Source organism: Podarcis vaucheri (assembly GCF_965113315.1).
Source record: "Podarcis vaucheri genome assembly, chromosome: 8".
Classification (NCBI taxonomy): domain Eukaryota; kingdom Metazoa; phylum Chordata; class Lepidosauria; order Squamata; family Lacertidae; genus Podarcis; species Podarcis vaucheri.
This window is the reverse complement of record NC_138766.1, coordinates 48,982,023-48,999,046: the sequence shown is the minus strand read 5'-3', so window position 1 is coordinate 48,999,046 and position 17,024 is coordinate 48,982,023. Positions and strand designations below refer to the sequence as shown.

The window sequence follows — 17,024 nt, the reverse complement described above, 5'->3', positions numbered from 1 at the left end:
AAATTAACTAGCTAACTGGCACCCATATAATAAATAACAGATGTGTTTGGTGTTGCGGAATATGAGGCTGACTTACTTAATGTAAAAACTGTTCCCACCACAATGATAGATGAAATCAAATGACTTGTCCACAGTGTCTTTCTGAAGAAGTCTATAACTGTAGCTGTCTGCTGGAACAGCCAGGACACCTTCCTTTAAAAATGATAAAGAAATGAAATGGTATGTTTAATCTTAAGTATCCAAGCACTGTTTCCTATTTCTATTCATTTCAACGCAATGTGTATGCAAACGGCACTTGCACTGCACTGATAGGCGCTCCAGAAAACAAGGGCCTTAAAGTATTTTTATTTTGCATACCACCCTCCATCTGAAACTTAGCAACAGCCCATTAAACCCAATAAAATAGGAGAAATAAATAAAACATATCACAGCAGAGACAGAAAACACAACAGAATCTGGAGAAATAAAGCGTTTTTTCACTGGTGCCTAAAAGATGTTAATGTAGGGACCAGGAGGGACTCCCACAGGAGAGAGTTCCACAAGCAGGACATCACAGTCTAAAAAGTCTTCTCCTCCATTGCCCCCTACAGCCACTCAGGAGAGCTCCTGAGGAACAGCTTGATATAGTAGAAACAGATGATTGGGGGGGAAAGACAATTCCCTCAAAATACAGAGGTCTCAAGCAGTGGAGGTGAGAAGCAGCACTTTGAGACAGACAAGAAGCCAATGGAGCTCTTTAAAGATTTGGTGAAATGTGTTCCCAACCCAACATCTTGTCTCATTTGGTGCCATGGTGGCAATGTTTTGAACTGCTGTTTCTAAACAGTCTTCAAAGCAGGCCTTCATACACCAATAGCTGTAGACTGGAAATTACTAGAGGGTGGATAACTGTATTTTTTTATAATACTGTAATCCTAAACAACCAGCTCATTCAGCATACATCATGGGGATGTGTGGTTATAAGCACTAAAATATTTTATAATTATTAAGTCATAAAATATTGTAATCTGTCTGTCTCTATCCAGATAAAAGGAATCTTCCCTGGTTGAAAGAAAACTGCAGCAGCTGCCTGCATGACTCAATGAAAATAGCTATACTACTGTTATCTATGCTTTGGGTAACTTCCCATTTAAACTATTATAATGTATGTAGCAGGGACGCGGGTGGTGCTGTGGGTAAAAGCCTCAGCGCCTAGGGCTTGCCGATCGAAAGGTCGGCGGTTCGAATCCCCGCGGCGGGGTGCGCTCCCGCTGCTCGGTCCCAGCGCCTGCCAACCTAGCAGTTCGAAAGCACTCCCGGGTGCAAGTAGATAAATAGGTACCGCTTACCAGCGGGAAGGTAAACGGCGTTCCGTGTGCTGCGCTGGCCCCCGGCCTCTTGAGTGAGATGGGCGCACAAACCCCAGAGTCTGTCAAGACTGGCCCTTTCGGGCAGGGGTACCTTTACCTTTACCTTTACTGTATGTAGCATGTGGAGCTGTGTTTTTTAAAAGTTAGAAAATCACCATTGGTCTGGAATAGGGCTACAGATTTATTGACTGGGCAGTTTGATCATATTACATCTGTATGTTGTCAAACGCACTGGTTCCCAGTCTGTTTCTGAGCCTAATTTAAAGAACTGGTTTAACCTTTACAGAGATAAATAGATTGAGACAATGTTTGCTGAAAGACTCTTAAGATCATTTTCAGAGGTTCTGTTCCAGGTGCCCTTGCCAAACAAAGTGAAGCAGGTAACCACAAGGGAAATGGCCATTTTGGTAGTGGTTTCCCAGTTATGGAACAACCATCCCTTCGAAGTTTGCCTGATGCCATCTTTGTGGTCTTCTGGTGCCAGGGGAAGATATTTTTGTTCGCCCAGGCCATTTAAATAATGTATGTCTTATGGTCTGGCCTGGTCCTCTTATGTTTAAAAAAACAAAGCAAAACTGTATTTTAAATGTAATTTTAGTTTTTAATAGTTTGCATTGTTTTATACTGTGGTTTAATTTTTGCATTTGTTTTGTAATGAACTTCTGAATTGGGTGACAATATAACTTTAGTTAGTTAGTTAAATTAATATTTTTTAAATAATAATAATAATAATAATTAAATTGTCTTGAATATAACAAACCCTACCAACACAAGCATTTTTCCATTAGGAATTTTCACAGTGACTGAGATATCGTGCTGAGGGATGTCAAGTTCAATTCGATTTTCTGCCATCACCAAACCTCGGCATCCAGCAATATGCGGACAAAATGAAGCATTATAAGACCCTAAAACAGACAAATGGAAAATAAAATGAAATGAAAACTGTGAAAACTCAAAACGTGCTAAAAATATCTAAACCTATGTAAAACCCAACTCACCTGACCAGAGTCGTCCTCCATCTACAGTCACATGTACAGGAAATGTTGGGACCTCCGGCTGGTAAAACTGTATGACAAACACGTATCTGCCCAAATGCGTCACTCTCCCATGCAGAGTAATTTGGTTCTGTCAACATAAAAAAGTTTTGTGTTTTGAGCTTCATCCTATTTGTAGTCAAAGTGTGGCAATGTCCAAGCAGCATCTTTCCACACTACTGGTTATTCAACTTAGCACAACTGAAAGTGTGGGAAGGTATCCTATATGAAAAAGAAGGTTAAGTTTATGTACAGGATTGTAAAATATTTTTATTTATTTAAAATGCTAGAAATCTCTTGTTTGAATTCTCATCCTGCTAATTCTCAGATAGCTGCTTGGACCTAGAAAGCTGCAGTAAGGACTGTCCTTACAGGAAAATAGAGACACAGCTAGTGGCTTCAAGAACTACGTCTTTCTTTCTGCACCAGCTTTTTGCCCAGACCTGTAGTGGAATTTAATGTCAGAGCAAAAGCTCTATAAGAGGCCAACGTATTGTAAATCATTTAAGAGAAACTCCTACAGTTGTGCAAGAGTTCGGCTGCATGCCAGATGATATTAACTTCTACAAATCAATTGACATAAACACAGCCAAGTCTGTGCTGGACTGTGACCCGCATTTAATTCAAAATGTTAAATACCTGTGAAGAAGTCAAAGTTACTCCATTAGCTGTATGAGCAGATGGCAAAGGAGAACTCAGTGACTCCTGGTATATCCCATTTCTTTGCACTTCTGCAACCTGCCCATCCCTCAGAGCATCCAAGACCACGGCTGAAGGAGGAGTTTCATATTGCGAGGGGAGGCATGAAGCACTTTAAAAGGGAAACAGAATCAGAACATATACATGTATACACAGAAAAGTGAGTACAAATAAATATGAAGCCTATACATTTCATTTTCAATTTGTTTGCTGCCATTTACATTACTATATTTACAACATGCCCTGTAAGTGTCCCAGAAAAACCGGGACATCCCACTTTTCCACATGAGAGCATGGCGGCCATTTTGGGTGGCATGATTTCATGCAGAGATCTCACCCCAAAAAACACTTGGGGGGGCACAATCTCACACAGTGCTCCAAAATACATGTTTTGGGGCGTCTGCTGTAGTGCAAGAGCACAGCCCAGAAGAAAGCATGTCTTTTGGGCTCCTTTATCTTGCGCAGGTCACATGATTCACGTATGAGCATGGCTGAGAAGATGCACATCCAAGTTTTAGGACTCAGCATGTTGGACGGTATGTTTACAACCCACAGAAATAACGAAATACACAAACAAAATGTACATTGTTGTGGTATAACAATTAAAAATACTGGTGTGTGACTGTTTTAAATGTCCTGAGATGGAACATTTGTCAGAGTTTGCAAAGAAGCTAAAATAATTCAGACAAGCCAAATTTCTCAAGAGTGTGTGCACAGCTCTGGGCAAAGCCTTGCATATCTCTGCTAAGAAAGCATAACTGAGATCAAATTATTCTTATTTCAGAATGCATGGCAGCCTTGCTGTATGATGGGTACTGCAGTTATTCCCAGGTCAGAAAGAACCTTAAGCCTTCTCTTGATGGAAGCAAAAGCAGTTTACCTTGGATCAGCTGAATGGCCAGAAGTGGCAATGCAATATACTTTAGGTTCCAAGTACTCTATAGAAAAATCTTCCAGAGGAATAAGGCAAACTTTATGCTAGGAAACAAAGACGACAATGAAGGTTCTGTTATTTTCTTCTTCCAGCTAAGAGCAGCATGTGAATAAGGCAGCTACAATATGTGAAAACAGCACACCATTTGTGCTGTTAAAGAAAGGAAGGAAGCAATTCAGTTTAGCAAAGAGGCAGTGCAGTATGTGGAGACCTGTGAATGGAAGGCTTGTAAGCTACAGGATCCTGCCAAGGAAAGGGAGGACAGAGAGCTGAAAACCCCTTTCCATGACCACAGGGCCTTCTACAATCTCTTGCTTCATTAGAAGGATTTGTGAGAAGCCATGAGAGCAATGTGGTTGGCCAAGAGCTGCTACTCTACCATTATATGGGATTAGAAGGGTACGCTTTTGACAGTGAGTCACACAGCAGTGCCTTGAACTGCTCATTGGTCTTTACTAAGAATAGAAGCAAAAAATAAGCATTCAGCCTACTTTTACTGTTCAACCACAGTAAGATTATTCATTCCAACTTCATTTATTCAAAGCTGGTAGTATTCCTGTGCAACTACAAAATGTGGACTGTATCCCAGAATTTGGCACATTGAAAACCTCAACTTATTTTTGAAGAAGCACAGTTCTAATCCTGATGAATTCAGATAAATGTCTGAAAACACACAATGTGTACCTATTAGACGGTCATGTATCCTATCCATGTAATCCTGCACAGGCTCTCATAAAGACAAGTTGAATAAATGCATGCAATGCAAGGACTGCAGCTGAAGGCTCAGAAACAAAAGCTGACCTCTTCTGATAGCTCCAGAATCCATCTTATGGTGAACTTAAATTAGCCTCCCTTGGGAATAGTAACAGCCCCAGTCCTGTGGAAGTGAGAGATCCTGTGGAACTTTGTTTGCCGCTTTCCCAGAGGCAGGTAAAATATTTTCTTTTTAAGAAAGCCTTTGAGAATTCCTGAGAACAAACGGCTATTGCCTTGTGTTTTGTACTGTCTGCTCATATTTCAGATATTGTGCTGCTATTTTATTCCACAATTTTCCCCGTTCTGTTATTTAGTTGGATTTCATTAAGTGACTTTCTATACATTGCTTCTAACTGTGTAAAGCTGTGAGAGATATCATATGAAAAGGAAGTGCAGGAAGGGTTAAAAACAAACAAATAATAAATAAACCAAATGTCTAACAATGATTCAAGAAACATAACAGCAAAACAATCTCACTGACTAACCAGTGAGCCAAGAAATTAACTCCAGAGAAATTTTTTAAAAGGGGTGGGCGAATCCCCTGGCCAACAGGATCTGGGTACACTTCCTTTCCAATTCTGGGTAACTTCACCAACAGGAACATATGAATCTGTCAGGCCCTTGGTCCATCTAACTTAGTATTGTCAACTCTGATTGGCAGTGACTCTATAGGGTTACAGGCAGGAATATTTCCTAGCTCTGCCTGGAGATGCCAGGGACCTGGAACCTTTTGAATGCAAAGCATGGGCTCTGTTACTGAACGATGGCCCTTCCCCTATTCAGCCACTATTTATTTTTTAAAGGAGTATTCAGTATGAATGTCCATAGTACCTTGCAACAAGCAGAAGTTCAACTCCTTCTGAATGCAACCACCAAGTAGCCGCATTCTATTCTGGTTTTTATCCCAGCGTTCCCCATATGCATGCTAGCCAATGCATTGTTTTGAAAGCAGAAGGCGCAAGGGGATAAGTGAGGAAATATTTATGTATCCAAAAGGTGGCAGCAAAGATCTTATAATGAAACTTTTAAACCAATTTACTCACAGATCTATCTTCATAGCCAGTCCCTTTGCTTTGCATTTGGGAAGGGTTGAAAAAGACACACACGCCCACACTTTTGTGGGGGGTATTATGGAACCGCACAATCACTGTGATCCTTTGAAACCAAAATATGTGAAAGCCTGCATCACAGCGGCTGGCAGGACATTGATAATAATGGATTATTATTGTGGTTATTGTTATTTATTTATTTATACCCCACTTTTTTTCCTTGGCAGGGACTCACAATGGATCCAGGTGGCAAGAGATCCCTTATTAGAGACCCCAGAGTAGCCCACCTGTCAGGAAAAATGTCACAGAACTGAAACTTACTAGGAGAAAATCTATTGCTGAAGCCCTGAGATGGAAGTTTGCGTCAGCCAGAAGGTCATAAACTGCAACTCGGTGCATTTCATCAAGCACGACACTGCGGCATAGAAAGCTAGAATAGATTTTAAAAGTAGTTAAAAACCATACTGGAACTCTTCCACCCCAAAAGAGTATTCTTCTTCTACCGTTTGCTTATTTCCTCCAAAGCCAAGAAACAGTGAGTTATTTATCAGGATTGTACCATTTATATCTGGCTATTTTAAACCATGTTGATTGGAAAATAGGGAATGACGCGGGTGGCGCTGTGGGCTAAAGCCTCAACGCCTAGGGCTTGCCGATCGAAAGGTCGGCGGTTCGAATCCCCGCGGCGGGGTGCGCTCCCGCTGTTTGGTCCCAGCGCCTGCCCACCTAGCAGTTCGAAAGCACCCCCGGGTGCAAGTAGATAAATAGGTACCGCTTACCAGCGGGAAGGTAAACGGCGTTCCGTGTGCGGCTCTGGCTCGCCAGAGCAGCGATGTCACGCTGGCCACGTGACCCGGAAGTGTCCCCGGACAGCGCTGGCCCCCGGCCAATAAATGTGAGATGGGCGCACAAACCCCACAGTCTGTCAAGACTGGCCCGTTCGGGCAGGGGTACCTTTACCTTTACCTATTTTAAACCATGTTGATTGGAAAATAGGGAATGATCTGGGATAATCAATACAATCCAAAACAGGGAATTATGTTTGGAATTAAAGAATGAAGTTCTCTCTATGGATTAATGCAATGAAAATTATTTTAAAATCTATTTAAATCAGTATTTCACTCCCTCAGATTATCCTGTTTTCTTTAGATGGAGACACACACAAGCCACCCAATCCATACACTATCTGAGCCCGGCCTTGGCTGGGGAGGGCGGGGTATAAATAAAAATTATTATTATTATTGTTATTATTATTGTTGTTGTTGTTGTTGTTGTTATTATTATTATTATTATTATTATTATTATTATTATTATTATTATATCAAACATAGAGCACAAGAACATAGAAATTTGCCTTCTAATGAGTCAGACCACAGTTCTATCCAGCTCAGTATTGTCAACACTGACTGGCAGCAGCCCTCTAGGGTTTTAGGCAAGAGTCTTTCCCAGTTCTGCCAGGAGACACCAGGAACCTGCAAAGCACATGCCCTATTGCCAAGCTGTGGCGCTTCCCCATCTCAATTCCCATTTATTTTAAAACAGTATTCAGAATGGGTACACAGTAGGCATATATAAGCAAGTTTAAAAAGAAAGACAAAACAGATATTCAACCCAAATGGATCATTAAGTTTCCACATTTCCCCACCTGTATTTGCAGCTATATATATTGATTTTTGCCTCCATCACATTCCCGGGGGTGTCAATCTTCACATTGCCGACATATATTCGATCATGTTCATTAGCATACTCCAGGACTACGACGTAGCGGCTAACTTGGGGAACTGTCAGCCTTATCTGCAGATCCACCTAAGAAAATTTGAACCACACTTTACTACCAAAGTAAGGATTGCAGGGGATGCCATCCATTTCCCAGGAAACACTTTTCTCAAGCATGCAAGAGTTTCAAGAAAGCAAAAGGAGAGCTACATAATTCCTGAACGCCGAATCCCAAATCCACCAAAGCCTTTCCTACAGAAAAAGCCTTCCTTACCCTGCCCCCCAGAATGACTGCCCCATGGGTAAGTCACACAGTAATACTGCAGGGGATGCATGGAACTAAAGGTAAAGGTAAAGGACCCCTGACAGTTAAGTCCAGTCGTGAACGACTCAAAGGTTGTGGCGCTCATCTAGCTTTACTGGCCGAGGGAGCCAACGTTTGTCTGCAGAGTTTTTCCAGGTCATGTGGCCAGCATGACTAAGCCGTTTCTGGCAAAACCAGAGCTGTGCACAGAAACGCCGTTTACCTTCCCGCCGGAGTGGTACCTATTTATCTACTTGCACTTTGACGTGCTTTCGAACTGCTAGGTTAGCAGGAGCTGGGACTGAGAAACGGGAGCTCACCCCGTTGCAGGGATTTGAACCACCGACCTTCTGACTGGCAAGCCCAAGGCCTTTAGACCACAGCGCCACCCATGTGGAACTAGAATGTACGAAATTGACACATATGATGGCAGATTTACCCATAAACAGAGCCATCTTACCTCTTGACCAGTGATATGAGACATTACGGGATGTTTGGCTGTTGGCTGTTGGGAAGCTACGTTCCTGTACTCTCTTCTGTTCAAGGAAACTCTGACTTCCGAACCAAGCACACAGCAAAATCTATCCAGTGGCAGGTGCTCATACTGTAAACAACTTTTTAAAGAGAAGGGAGAGACACCATTAAAATCAAATAAAACAACCCAAGGCAATGGTCTCAATAATATAATAGGTGCACTAACTTATCTGTCACTGCCTGTCCTGAATATGTGCAAGCCTCTGTAACTGGTATCTGCAGGATGGGGGCTTCATAGTAGTCGCTAGGCAAGAGCACCAGGTAATCCTAACAGGACAAAACAATATTAACATAAGCATATTTATTAAGCACATAGAAAAGGATTATGTGAAAATTTCAGCATAAGTTACAAACAGAGCGGGTTCCTGTTTCCACAGAAGAGTAAGAATGCAAGCCCATGTATTCAGATATAAGCCCCCAGTTATTTTGACTTATTCCTATGTAAATGTGTATAGGATTGCTCCCCAAGGACACAGTCCTGTACTCAAGATCTTCTAGCTGAGGGATTTTAAGAAGTGGAGGAAGCCAGAAAACAATAGTGGATCTTGATCTATGGTGCCACATGTCCAATGGATTTGTATGATATTCTTCAATCTTGAGTCCTAGGTGCTGTTGGACTACAACTCCCATCATCTATAAATGTTGGCTGGTGATGGTGGGAGTTGTAGTCCAAGAACATCTGGGTGTTAGGATAGTTCCGTTCCACCTTAAAAGGGAACAGGCTGTTGTGTGTCACATGCCTGTTTAGTTCCAGCTCTCACTGGGAACTTCCGTTTTGTATATTGCTTTTGTTCCGGCTGTTTTCCTGGACACGGAGACAAGCAGTCATGTTTTTCCTTTGTTCTGAACTACGTTGAATAAAGCTGTAAAGATGCTCTCCTGTCTGCATCCTTTCGTTGTGGAGACTCTGCTGAAAGGGTGTGCACGGGTCTCTGAGGCTCGTGTCGCTAATTGACTGATGATGTTCCACGGGAGACCGGTGATCGTCCAGAGACAACTGGGGGCCTGCCTGATGCCTCCGTCTCCTTGACAGTATCCCAACACTGGGAACCCGAGGTGAAAGACTAGTGGAACTCTTCCAGTGTGCTAGTGGCACCATCCCATCAGCAATTATATGCCAATGGGGGGGGATGGGGACAGGGTAGAGTTGTACATGTGAGGGGTACACTTGTCCCAAATCCTATATTCACTCAGACCACAGCCATGCTGCTGACAGTATCATTTTACACTAACCCCAGACCTGGACAATAGAACTGAAAGCAGTCCCTCTGCCCACTCTGGCACAGAATATGGTGTGATTCAGCACCTAATCACAGCACACAAGCCTAGCACAGAGAGACCACCACTCCAATAACTAGGCACAGCTCATGAGGCTATATTTCTCTGACCTCATGTTGTGCAAACTGAGAGATCAAAAGGGGGAATGATGGGGGGGGGGGCAGAGAAGAGAAAGGGCACTCTGCACAAAACAGTCCAACCTCACACAACACAAATAAACTCTTAAGAGGAGCTCTGCCTCAGGACTCCAGGCACAACCAACTGGCAGTAACCTCCACTTCACCAACTGGGGTTTTCAGAACCAAGCAAGTAAGGGGAAGGGGAACACAAGTTGCAAAACGTAATATCTGTGATAGCCTTCCACGCCCCTTTCCCCTTTTTTTGCTATATATGAAAACTCTGTTTTGACTGAACTATACTGCTCTAACATTCTTTTCTCCTTGTAATTATAGCAAACATCTTACCAAAAGGACTCCCTCTGCCATGATTTTAAAAATCCAGGTTCCAGGAGTCAGTGAAAATGCATCTGCAAAGCTCTTCCCCGGGACAGTGACAAAAGCAGGTTCTTCACTGGGTGGGAAGACAACACCTTTGCTCTGAGGAGTCCCTGCCAGCAAACAAGAAAATAATAATAATTTTTAAAAAAACACTCCCTGATGACTCAGAAACCAACATTTTTATTAATTAAAATGAGATAAGCAGCAAACTGAAAGAGCAGGTGCATCCCCCTGCCTGCCCAACCATGTACAGTGGTACCTCAGGTTACATACGCTTCAGGTTACATATGCTTCAGGTTACAGACTCCTCTAACCCAGAAATAGTACCTCGGGTTAAGAACTTTGCTTCAGAATGAGAACAGAAATCGTGCTCCAGTGGCGCGGCGGCAGCGGGAGACCCCATTAGCTTAAGTGGTGCTTCAGGTTAAGAACAGTTTCAGGTTAAGAACGGACCTCCGGAACGAATTAAGTACATAACCAGAGGTACCACTGTACCTGCAACTCAAGACAACACTTCATGTGTCTGATAAAAGGGACTGTAGCTCACGAAGGCTTATGCCATAATAAATCCATTAAAGGTTACCACATGACATTTTTTAGATTTACACTTTGGGGGGGGGGGGACCTTGGGTGGCCAGCTAAAGATTATGTGTGAAGAGGCTCAAAGTGTGTGACAGACATATTACTGCAATGCACTGCAATAGACTGTATGAGGTATGAGATTAAGATCCAGCCAAATCCCACGATATATGCGATCCACATTCTGTAACAGGCTGCCCTCCATGAAACCACCCTGGGAAATATCTGTCAGAAGAACTAAAAGTGGCAAGCAAGCTATTAATAAGCTAAATTTTTCAATGAACGTTGGCTTATATATTTTTTTAGGAACCTACATGTTTTTAAGTCTAGCACCAGAGGTCCTTCTCTAAATATCCCTGCCACTCTGTAGGCTTTCATAAAAATAATTACTGTTATTTACATGCCGCCACCTGATTGGGTTTTCCGGATAGCCATGTTTTAGACTTTTTTTTTTTTTAAAAAAAAGATTGCCCAGGATTTAAACTAATTTTCTATCTACTGCTTTTTGTATTTTTACTGTTGCTACAATAACTGTCTTTTTACTGTGGGTGGCGCTGTGGCCTAAACCTCCTCGTAAATAGACAATATGGCATTGAGAATTTATTCATGGAATGTGCATGGCATGAACATGCCACAAAAAAGGGGGGGGGATCACATTTTGGAGAAACAAAATTTGGACATAACTTGTCTACAGGAAACCTACATTACAAGACTACATAGAAAAAATTTAATAAATAAAAGATTGGGCCAAGAATTCATTTCCTCGGACAAAGTTAAAAAAAGAGGAGTGGTTTTCTACATCAAAAATAAATGGAATCCAAAATTTGCTTTCAAAGATGAGGAAGGAAGATACATTGCAGTTGAAATTTCAGCACAAGGCGAGAATTATTTGTTATTAGGAATCTATGCACCGAATGATGGCAAAGCAGAATTTTTTAATAACCTGGAAGCAAGTCTGCTAGAATACATGGATTATAAAATTATTTTGATGGGGGACCTGAATGGAGTTGCATCTACTTTGATGGACAGAACTCAGAGATCAAAGGTTACGAACTCTGGCAGACTACCGAAGACTTTCTTTGACTTAACCGAAAAATTTGATCTGTCGGATATATGGAGAATTAGAAATCCAATGGAAAGAGGCTTCACTTTTTTCAGATGCAAATCAAGTATTTTCGCAAATAGACTATCTATGGATATCCAGAGTCTTGGTTTCTAAAGTGATAAAAACGGAAATTTGCCCTAAAACTTGCTCGGACCACAGTGCAGTTTCTATGGACTTGAAAATGTTTGTTCAGGGTTCCTTCAGATGGCGAATGAATGATGATTTGTTGAGAAATTCATCAATTGTCACTAAGGCCCAAAAAAACCCTAAAGGATTATTTTGAACTTAATATGAATCAAGGAACGGAAATAAGGGTGAATTGGGAAGCCAGCAAAGCGGTAATGAGAGGGTTTCTGATACAACAAATAGGAGAAAGTCACAGAATGAGACAAAAGACAAAATTATGGAACAACTGAAAGATAAAGAGAAGAAGCTTAGAGGAAACCCAAAGAATTTGCAGATCCAAAAAGAAATTAAAGCCTTACAGATTCAATATTCACAGTTAGTTAACCAAGAAATTGAATGGAAGATAAGAAAGATGAGACAAAGAAATTTTGAATCTGCAAATAAATGTGGGAAATTATTAGCCTGGCAATTAAAGAAGAGACAAAAACAAAGTACTATTACAAACATCGTTACAGAAGGAAAATCAGTAGAGAACCCTGTAGACATTAGAAAATGTTTTTATAAATATTATAAACAACTGTACAAAAAAGAAAAAGAAGATTTAGGGAAAACCAAGCAATTTATAAAGAACAATGGACTGCAACAGATTCCAAAGGATAAAAAGAATCTACTAAACGGCTTAATTACAAGTCAGGAAGTGGAATACGCAATAAATTCAATGCAACTTTGCAAGACACCAGGACCTGATGGTCTATCAGCGAAATATTATAAGACATTGAAAGACTGGCTTATGCAACCTCTGGTAGAAATATCTAATTCAATTTAAGGGGGGGGGGGCAAAGCACCTGAAACCTGGAAACAAGCTTACATTACTCTGGCTCCTAAACAGGGTCAGGATAGATCCAACGTTAAAAACTACAGACCAATCTCCCTACTTAATGTGGATTATAATTTTTTTGCAAATATATTGGCTAATAGGCTAAAGAAGGTTTTATCTGAGTATATTCATAAAGATCAGGCAGGATTTCTGCCTGGAAGACATATGAAAGACAATATTAGAAATGTTGTGGATATTTTGGAAAAGTTAGAAGCAATGAAGAGTTGTAAAGCAATGTTAATGTTTATCGACGCTGAAAAAGCCTTTGACAATGTTTCTTGGAGTTTTATGTTACATAACTTAGAGAGTATGGGGATGGGTCATGACATTCTAAATGGTATTAAAGTGATCTATCAAGAACAAAAAGCTAAAATTATTGTAAATAATGTGGTTTCAGAGGAAATTAGAATTGAGAAGGGAACCAGGCAAGGGTGCCCACTGTCCCCTCTGCTGTTTATCTCGGTTCTGGAGGTCTTGCTAAGTATGATTAGAAAAGATGAACAAGTTAAAGGTGTTACAGTAGGTTCAAAACAATACAAATTAAAAGCCTTTGCTGATGATTTAGTTCTGACATTACAAGATCCAGATTCCAGTGCAGTTAAAGCACTGGAGCTGATACATGAGTTTGGTCAGGTAGCAGGATTTAAATTAAACAAGAGCAAGACCAAAGTAATAGAGAAAAATCTGGATAATGAAGAAAGGAAATTACTACAAGAAAAAACGGGCCTAGATTTTGTGGAAAAAGTTAAATATTTGGGGATGAACCTGTCTGGGAAAAATTTGAATCTATATAAGGAAAACTACGAGAAAGTATGGAACGAAATTAAAAGAGATTTAGAGGTATGGTCTAACTTAAAATTGTCATTAATGGGCCGGATTTCCGTGATTAAGATGAATGTGCTGCCAAAGATGCTTTTTCTGTTTCAAGCCCTCCAAATTATAGATAATGTGAAATGTTTTAAAGAATGGCAAAAAGCTCTTTCTGGATTTATCTGGCAGGGGAGGAAACCCAGAATTAAATATAAATTACTAATGGATTCCAAGGAAAGAGGGGGATTCTCTCTGCCAGACTTAAAAATCTATTTTGAAGCTGCTGCACTTTATTGGATTAAAAACTGGATGAAATTAGAAGATACAGACTTATTAGATTTGGAGGGATTTGATAATGTGTTTGGTTGGCATGCATATTTGTGGTATGATAAGGTAAAAGCCCATAAAGCATTAAAAAATCATATAATTAGGAAATTGTTGTATAATGTTTGGATAAAATACAAAGACCTTTTAGAAAGAAAGACACCCAGATGGCTTTCACCAAAGGAAGAAAAGGCCCAGAAAAAATTAAATATGGATACCAAATAGTTGAGATATTATGATTTATTAATAGAGGAGGAGGAAGGTTATAAATTAAAACGATTTGAGCAAATTAAGCTAAATTGGCTACATTACCACCAGATTAATGAATTGTATAAATCGGATAAGAGAAATGGTTTTGCCTTGGAAAAGTCTAAGTTGGAGACGGAGTTGTTGGATACTGAAGGTAAAAATTTATCTAAAATGTACAAGCTATTGCTGGAGTGGCATACGAAAGACAAACAAGTTAAATCTGTGATGATAGATTGGGCAAGAGATTTAGGACATAATATAATGTTTGAAGACTGGGAAAGATTGTGGAAGAAAGGGGTCAAGTTCACTGCATGTACTTTGTTAAAGGAAAATATTATGAAGATGATGTATAGATGGTATTTGACTCCTGTAAAATTAGCAAAGATGTATCACAATTGTGATAATATATGTTGGAAATGTAAAGAAAAGGAAGGAACATTATTTTATATGTGGTGGACCTGTCCCAAGGTGAAAGACTTCTGGGAAAAGATTTATAATGAATTGAAAAAAATGTTGAAATATACATTTATAAAGAAACCAGAGGCCTTTCTTCTTGGAATAACAGGTTTGGAAATGCCCCAGAAAGATGTTAAACTATTTTTGTATGCCACAACTGCGGCTCGTATTTTGTTAGCTAAAAAGTGGAAAATTCAAGAACTACCAACAGGAGAAGAATGGCAGATGAAGATGATGGATTTTTTGGAGCTAGCCAACCTAACCAGAAGAGTCCGCGACCAGAAGGAGGAGGAACACCACAAAGAATGGAAGAAATTTAATGATTATTTAGCTAAATTTGTTAAGCTAAACTAACTGGAAAGCTTCCAAATATTTAATAGGCTTAGGATTGTATTTATGTTAACTGATAAAATAATATGTTTAATACTATAAGGAGAAGATTTAAAGATGTTAATGTTCAATTTAAAGTGTATAAAAATTGGGTTTTGGAAAACCATTATAAGGATATGCAATGAAATTCAACTAAGGGGAAACGAGGAAGTCGCTTTACAAAGTGAATAACTGTTATTTTCAATAAGGTTATGATTTATGTTTGTTATGTTTGTTCATTTTGTGTTTTTGTTTGTCGTTAACACTGTAAAAACCTATAAATTTTTGGAAAAAAATAAAAATAAACCACAGAACCTAGGGCTTGCCGATCAGAAGGTCGACGGTTCGAATCCCAGCGACGGGGTGAGCTCCCATTGCTTGGTCCCTGCTCCTGCCAACCTAGCAGTTTGAAAGCACGTCAAAGTGCAAGTAGATAAATAGGTACTGCTCCAGCGGGAAGGTAAACGGCGTTTCCGTGCTCTGCTCTGGTTCGCCAGAAGCGGCTTAGTCATGCTGGCCACACGACCCGGAAGCTGTACGCCGGCTCCCTCGGCCAATAAAGTGAGATGAGCACCGCAACCCCAGAGTCGTCTGCAACTGGACCTAATGGTCAGGGGTCCCTTTACCTTTACCTTTACCTTTACAATAACTGTCTTTGTACTGTTGCAAAAACATACATGACACTAGACAACATGTAGGGTGGACGGGTGGGCATGGCATAAAAGAAGCTTTTAGTTCAACTGAATTCAGTGCATGAAGACACATTGCAACTACCGGCTGAGTTCCGCTGCCATTTTGCTCTACCTACCTTTACGAAGCCGAGAATAAGCGATTATGTGGCCAGATACCGCAGTAGTTCCAGGATTAATATACCTCAAGATAACACGAAATAAACGGAGGTTTGATTTCTCCACGTACAGAGTTATCCTTACTTCATTCTGTAAAATGGGAGGTTAATAAACAAGGAGGAAAAAGCCATAAAGTACCAAAAGGATAAATCTTCAGAAGCTGTGCAAGCAAAATACACAATTCCTACAGGGGAAAAAATAAGAATAACAAGTACCACACATATAGACAGAGACATTTATGCGGAAGGAAAAGCATTTTCTGGCATAAGGAAGAGAAAGACAGGCAAACCTAGCAAGAAACGTAATTCACTTACAAGTGTTATTAGGGCCAAAATGTTTCCCCTCAGCAATTGAGATCCTCCCTCTACAGCTTTTTGAAACCAAGGTGACATAGTGCAGTGCTAGGTGGAAGAGCTTAGGAGAAGCCACAGTGACAGGTACTACCACCTCTGGCTGGGGAAAAAAGAAGCAAAGAAGAGGACAGGAAAGCATATTATTTTAATACTACCACCCAAAAGGCAGAAAATGTCTAGAAACATTTAGCAAATGTAACACGACAATCAAAAAAGTTATGGTGGGTTTGGATGAAACACAGGTCTAAAGCACAGGTCTTCTTACTGATCCTCACTGTGAATGATGTCCTAATGAATCTGGAAGGATAACAGGTTTTGGCTGTACTATGGTCCGCATTTTTACGTCTGCACTCTTATACACACTTACCTGCATCGTCTGCTCCTGTATTTCTGAGAAGACATGTATATCATTGCTCTGTTAAGCTGACATAGTACTGTGGTGTCCATGTGGCATGGCTTAAGGATAAGAACTGTGTTAAAAGATGTGTGCTAATGTTAAATCATGGATGATGTACCTTGCACTTCTCCAATCTATTTTAACTTGGCATTTGAGATGAAGGTTTTCCATGTATTAACTTTAGGGTTGCCAAGTTACCTAGAGAATCCAACTGGATGTGAACGATGCAATGGAAAGGTTTGAAACCAGATGACTGGAGTTCATTTGGCATATGCCTAGAGTTCCATGCATTATTAAACTTATTTGGTTCGATTATTCTTCCTCACCCTTTTTCTATGCATCTCCCATTGCTTTTTCATTGGTGACCACCAACTACAGAAT

The 17,024-nt window shown here is 40.4% G+C and overlaps 1 protein-coding gene across 1 annotated transcript in view; it reads right to left on the bottom strand.

Moving 5' to 3' along the window:
- Positions 1 to 17,024, bottom strand: part of LAMA3 (laminin subunit alpha 3) — a 132,312-nt gene that overhangs the window by 64,718 nt on the left and 50,570 nt on the right. Inside the window, exons 23-33 of the mRNA XM_082234871.1 lie at positions 16,208 to 16,346; positions 10,118 to 10,260; positions 8,542 to 8,642; positions 8,302 to 8,455; positions 7,467 to 7,627; positions 6,143 to 6,251; positions 3,963 to 4,060; positions 3,023 to 3,194; positions 2,348 to 2,474; positions 2,115 to 2,254; positions 77 to 192 (exon numbers count right to left, since the gene is read on the bottom strand). Of these exons, the coding sequence (XP_082090997.1) occupies positions 77 to 192; positions 2,115 to 2,254; positions 2,348 to 2,474; positions 3,023 to 3,194; positions 3,963 to 4,060; positions 6,143 to 6,251; positions 7,467 to 7,627; positions 8,302 to 8,455; positions 8,542 to 8,642; positions 10,118 to 10,260; positions 16,208 to 16,346 (1,460 nt within the window). The remainder of the gene's footprint in view (positions 1 to 76; positions 193 to 2,114; positions 2,255 to 2,347; positions 2,475 to 3,022; positions 3,195 to 3,962; positions 4,061 to 6,142; positions 6,252 to 7,466; positions 7,628 to 8,301; positions 8,456 to 8,541; positions 8,643 to 10,117; positions 10,261 to 16,207; positions 16,347 to 17,024) is intronic.